The sequence below is a fragment of the Microcebus murinus genome, chromosome 2 (genome assembly GCF_040939455.1).
Source record: "Microcebus murinus isolate Inina chromosome 2, M.murinus_Inina_mat1.0, whole genome shotgun sequence".
NCBI lineage: Eukaryota > Metazoa > Chordata > Mammalia > Primates > Cheirogaleidae > Microcebus > Microcebus murinus.
The window spans coordinates 100,704,586-100,710,753 of NC_134105.1; the positions used below are offsets into that span (position 1 = coordinate 100,704,586).

General features: G+C 44.6%; 1 protein-coding gene across 5 annotated transcripts in view; it reads left to right on the plus strand.

Moving 5' to 3' along the window:
- SNX27 (sorting nexin 27) overlaps positions 1-4,894 on the plus strand; it is an 81,696-nt gene extending 76,802 nt beyond the window's left edge. For 4 of the 5 annotated variants that reach the window (XM_076000127.1, XM_076000126.1, XM_012767602.3 and 1 more), the window contains 2 exons: positions 1-60; positions 953-4,894. In XM_076000127.1, coding sequence (XP_075856242.1) covers positions 1-60; positions 953-1,000 — 108 coding nt within the window. In that variant the 3' untranslated portion in view covers positions 1,001-4,894. Of the gene's footprint in view, positions 61-170 lie in introns of all 5 variants that reach the window. The other variant, XM_012767603.3, reaches the window with a different exon arrangement.
- The last annotated feature ends 1,274 nt before the right edge of the window (positions 4,895-6,168 follow it).

Consider the following 6,168-nt stretch of genomic DNA (forward strand, 5'->3'; position numbering starts at 1 on the left):
TTCAATTACATGCATGAGTGCTTCGAGAGGGTGTTCTGCGAGCTCAAGTGGAGAAAAGAGGTAATTCTAAGCAATTCTTGAATGGACTTTTTAATCTTTTTTGTTTATTGAAAATTTATAGGCCCATGGCCAAATACCTGGGACCCTCACCTCCATCTCTGTCTTTCTAGGAATATTAGTTAGAGACTGATTATCTCATGTGAGCCAGGACATTCTTCCAGCGAGGTTGGCCTCTGGATGGTGAATGGGCCGTGCAAAAAAGCCCTGCTTCTCCCCTTGCTTAGAGGGTGGACATTGGCTACAGGCTCTTCCATCTCTCATGACTTCATGGACCCTCCTCTGCCAGTTTTAAAAATCAAATCACCTTCCATGTTGTTCCTGACCCAGAAGGGCAGCTGTCCTCAGTTCTAGTCATCTGACTGGATGAGTCACAACAGAGTCTTTCTAGGCTAACCAAGCATGTGTATGTGGAGGAAGGTTTTGCTACTGCTTTACTCTGCTGTGTGTATGTGCCAGTGCTGGAGCACAATCTGGAAGATTCTGAATAATTAGCTGTTTATTCTCGAAGACAATCTTTCAGAAGATGAGGCGGTCAGGTCAGGAACATGAAAATTTATGTTCTCAGTGTAGTAGGAGGGATGTTGGCTCTGGGAATTTTATCTGGGTTTTCTCCTGGCTTTTTTTCTCTGTGTAATTTTGGGTAAACCAGCCTCCCTGGACCCCAGTTTTCTCTTCTGTAAAACAGGAAGACTGAACCAGATAATTAGTATCCAAGGTCCCTTCCAGCTCTAAAAGGCTGTGATTCTAGATGGTAAGTTAAGTCAGGGGACAAGGCCTCTCGGATTGAGTCATCCAGCCTCCAGTCATACCTGCTTAGTTTCTTTTTGAGGAGTTGTTTCCAGCTGGTAGGAGATGTGGCTTCCCAATAACTCTTTTCTTTTTTTCCTTTCAGAACATATTCCAGATGGCGAGGTCACAGCAGAGGGATGTGGCCACCTAGCCTTTCCTTATCCCTTTCCCTTTCCCTTCTCTTCGCCCTCATCCCCTTACCCCCTTCATCTCCCATGTCAGACAGAGTAATCATTAACACAAAAGAAGAGAAAAAGGAAAAAAGTCATTATGTCCAAAAGCCCTAAACTAAATCTTATTAATAACCGCCCCTGAATTTCATGTCTCTGGAATTGAGCTGGTAGAGAACAGATTGGTCAGCACCAGAAGTCAACTAAGTTAAGACAGGAAAGAAATAAGCCCAACCAACTTGCCAAAGGTATCTTTGTTCTTTCACCTGGGCCTCATACCAACAGACTCTCCTTGTACTATATTTTTAAAACTGGAACTATGAACTTCATCCATTTGCACTGTTCGGACATATATATGTATGTATGTAAAAAATTATATATATACAAATTAGCTGCACGTATATACATATATATATTTCTTTTTAAATTTCATAATGATGGCAGTACCTTTTTTAGCTTGTGTTTTTACACACCTTTCATTAGAATTCATGACCTCTCTCTCTTGCTCTCTTTATTTTGAAACAAACTTTAAAAAGGAAAAAAAAAATTTTATAGGGAAAATACCTCTCCTCATGAAGGACTTGAAAAGTTTACAACCTGCTTGGGTTTTTCCCCCCTTTTTTGTATTGAGTACAGATTCTGGCTCATGGGTTGCCATAGAGTCTGAGGAGCAAGAAGTATAGTTTCTTTATCATCCAACAGGGTGCTGGGGAGGAGAAAGAGGTGTGTTTCTCGAGGTTCTCGAGGTTTCTCGAGGTAGCAAGGCTGCGGTTCTGCACGGAGAGCCTAAAGATTTGGTGTGGTCTCTTGATTCCAAGATAATTTTTCTGGTCTGTCTCTGTCTCCTACGCATGGCTTTCTGGCCACATTCTGCATCTCCTTCCTGCTTCCCTAGGCCCTTGTATGCTTTCCCTCAATTGGCCCTGGTGGAGTTGAGGTTGGACTCAGGAGGTTGATGCCACAGGAACCTGAAACACTTCATGGTAGTAATTTCTCATTTCCCTGCCTTTTCTGCAGCAGGGATGGTACTAGGGACCAGAGATAAAGCTGATACCTTAGGCACAAAAGTTGGACTTACGTAGGGGAAAGAAAGAGCAATGCCCTGTGTACATAAGGTTTTACCTTCTCCATTCCTGACCCATAACCACCCATAACTGTTACATTCTCTGCACCTGCCTCAGACAGCAGTGTTGGGGGGGGATCTGATAATATCTTCAAGGGTTTGGGGAAACTTGGAATGGGTCAGTGGTCTGTGCCAACCAAACCATAGCCCCATCCAAGCCAGCTGAGGACCGAGGAAGGAGTAGTAGGAATATGGTTGATTTAGGTTGATCTCCAACTTTTAATTAAAAGACTGAAGGAAAACCTTTTTGTCCCTCACAGAGCGCTTCATCTGACCTTGCAGTTAGACCCTTTGAGACCTAAGAGCTGCGTCCCAGGATCAGAGGCCAGGGCTGGCTGGGGTAGCTCCTGGGCTCTGCAGAGAGTGCACAGGAGCACCACGTCAGGCTCAGGTGCAACTGAAACACATCTTTGAGCCTTTTCTTTTTCCCTTCTTCACCTTCTAAACAAAAACTTCCGTAGGGAGGGATCTTTTGCTTTGTTTAACAGGGTGGTGTTCATAATTGGTTGTAGTCAACCCCCCCCTGAGCAGTGTTGGGGCAGTTCAGTTTCTTTTTTGTAACTTGTTTTTGCAGATCATTGTGAAGCCACTTTTCTTTCTTTCTCACTCTGTTATCCTGGCAGCCGCTTGCCCCCCAGGAAGGTGTGGAATCATGTAAGACATCCTGTCCTCCCTCCCCGTCTCCAAACCCAGGTGGCATCACAGAGTGTAACACATAAGAATGCTCAATGTTTAAAGTTGCAGAAAGTGATCCCTAATTTGAAGGCTTTGACACAGGATTAACTCCTTTTTTGGGGGGAGGGGGTTTAAGTGAATTAAATAATGAGCCAAAGGACTCTGAAAAGAAGATACATTGATTGCCCACTTTAAGATGCTAAAGAAGATTTTGGCGCCAACTTAGCTCAAACTGTAAAAATAGCAATTTGCCCCTGTTCCCTGATAGTGGGAAAGGAATAAACAAATCTGGGAGTCCACACGACAGCCCAAATGCTGACCTCCAGATATGAGACATAGGGATTTGGAGGTCCCTTAGAGTGGGTAGATAGTGCTGTGTTCCTTTTCTGGCATAGCATTCACTTGGTGCTTTGGAGATTAGGTGAGGGGCCCCATAGGTAGTTGGCCTGTTGGCAGAATCTGTTATGGAAGGGCCCCTACCTGAGGCTGTCCCATAACAAAGCACCCAGCTGCACCAAGGAGATGGGAAGGAGGGCGACCCTAAAGGACAGCGCCTTCTCCTCTTCTACCCACAACAGTCCTCCAGTGATGGAGGCAGAGGTCACTGTGGCTGTGGAGGTCCATAGGATCAAAGCCCTTCTTTGCATGAAGCAGTGTTAGGTGTGACTTTTCTCTCCCCTCTGCCCCCTTCCTCTACACTTCCTTTCTCTAATCCCTACTACTACTTTAGTCCTGGCTTCTGCCCAGGGAGGCTTTTACCCAGTCTTCTTTTGCAATTTGTCTCTGGGAAAGGGAGGCTCCCCCTACCCTCAGCTTCGCCCCAGCAAAGCCAGCAGGATCTTCCTGGTCTCCCATTGACCTCCCTCCACATCTGGTTTCTATCCTCTGGGACAAAAGCTCAGAGCTTTTTATGGATCAGGAGAAAATGCAGGCCCTGAGAAATCTGCCCCTGTGGAAAGGTTCCCTTGGGCCATGCTTTGGGCTCTCTGCTTTTCATATTTTTATTCTATTCTCCATTTTTCTTCCCTCCCCTTGCCCTAGGCCTAAGCACAGGTACAGATATGTATGTGCTCAGGGCAGCTCCTAGGCCTGGACAGAGCTCTCAGGGAGGAATTAGATAAATATTCCAACATCCTCATGCCTGGCCCATTTAGTTTCATCCTTTAGTTACCCAGGCCAGTAGCTTTGAGTTATCCCCTCTTATAGCTCCAAACCCAATGCTGGGACTGCCCACAAAATAGGGCACTGACAGGAGGTGACACCTCTCTCTCTCTCCTCAGAATTTGCCACCTTATGGGTTGGGCTCATAGGAGGCAGTGTTCTAAAAGGGGACTGTATCCTAGTTGACCTGAAGTCTCCAGACCTGCATGGACTATTGTACCCTCCCTTCTCTCCATCATGCTGTCTGGCTGGATGGATTCAGCAGTAGCAACTGTTTGGTTTGTTGGACTCCAACATTCTGCTATTTCTTCACCAGCTTCATTGTGTTACGTTAACTTCCCTTTGGAGGGAGGATGACGTGGTTGAATACTCAGAGAGGGAGGGAGAGTAGAGGCAGTGGGTTGCTTCGTTAGCTCCCCATCTGCCAGGTCCACCTCTTGTCTTCCTCTTCCCCTAAACCTGAGCACATCATGCCAGGCCTTATCCATACCAGGACAGCATTGGCTCACTCCTCAGCTATAACGTAGGGCGTCCGGGAAGCTTAGGGCTCTGGGAAGGAACAGAATCAAAGCGGGGAGTGATATGGGGTGGGGGCACTTGGCCAACTGCTCAACTTGGACACCAGTTTTATATCATGCCCCTCTTTTAAGCCAGTGAGCTGGGCTTCAGTTTTTCCCAGGCCATGCACACTTTTAATTTATTTGAGAGAAACTCTAATTGTATTTTCACTGCAGTATCTTGTATTTTTTATTTGTGATTTAAGAAATGTGAAGAGAAAATACACAGACACATAATGGCTAACAGTGTTTCTTTCATTCCTTGTTCTAGAGCTAACCACTCTAAAATTGTTTGGTAATGTCACTTAGTGTAATTAATTGTAACATATTCTTTTAAATAAATTGATTTATTGATGAAACACTTCTTTGGTTTCCTAGACTACAAATCCTTTGGGTTGTGTGGGAAGAAGTGAAGAGGGACCTTTGAGATTTGAGTTAGAATGGGCAGTCTGAAAATGAGACGGAACATCTAACCAGTTTTCCCAAGTAACTAATGGGGCCGTTTTTTGAGGGCAGTGGATGGAGAAGGTTGGGAAAAGGAGAAGCCAGGGAGGCCCCTGGTCTGCAGTTGTGTTCCCAGTGGCTCCTTTGAAAATTCCTTCTTCTCCCTCAGCTCTCAGAATTGATTGTGCTCACCCATCCTGTGTGCCAGCCTGCACGAAATCCTGTTAAGATTCACAGGACTCCTCTCCCAGCCTTACACAGACAGAGCCTGGCAGGGCCCTTGGGACAGATGATAGCAATATCCCCTCCCTTCCCCCCCATCAGCAAGATGAACATACTTTTTCATTTTTCAAGTAACTCGGGACACATTTCTCTCTGGGATCTGAACTGAAAGGAACATATTACCCCCAGTGAGTGCCCAGCACAATACTAGGCACCCTGGGTGGTTATATCCCTTCCTCTTCCCACACCTCTGAGAACAAGGGTGGTCCTACATGCCTTTTGCCTTTACAGAGAAACCTCAAGTGCTAGGGCCTACTTGTCTCAAGAGTACCTGTTCCTCTCTGTGCAGTAGTTTATGGGCTGAATCTGCTTGGGAAAGCTCATCATTTGCATTGCATGATGCATTTTTATCATTTTTCTAAACTTTCATTTTCTATTAGCTTTATAACTCCTATCCACTTACTTTTGTTCTTTAACTGATGATCATAAGAGCAAGGACCATTTTGACATTTTGTTTGGCAGTTTAGGGAGAGACATTGTTTAGGGTTCATTTACCCATTAGCATCTAATATTTGGAATCTGATAAATATTATTATGCTAATAGAGAAAATGATCTTTCACAAGGAAATAACCCATACAGAAGTTAAAGGTGGGATTCTAGAATTAGAATTACAGAAATTAAAGTCCACAAACATTTATTAGATATCTACTGTGTGTGGGGGGGGCATTTTGTTAGATACTGCAACAGACACAAAAGCACAGAAAGAAACATTTCTCACTGAGGAATGAGACACAAATGACACACAGCAGTGGAAGGTTTAAGTGCCATAAGGTTTCCAAAGAAGCCTTTAAACTAAAAAAAAAAAAAAAAGTGCCATAAGGACTAGAAAAGGAGGGAGAAAGACTTCATGAACAAAGTAGTGTTTAAGGTGAACTGTTTGGCATGGGCAGGATTTCAACAAGAAGG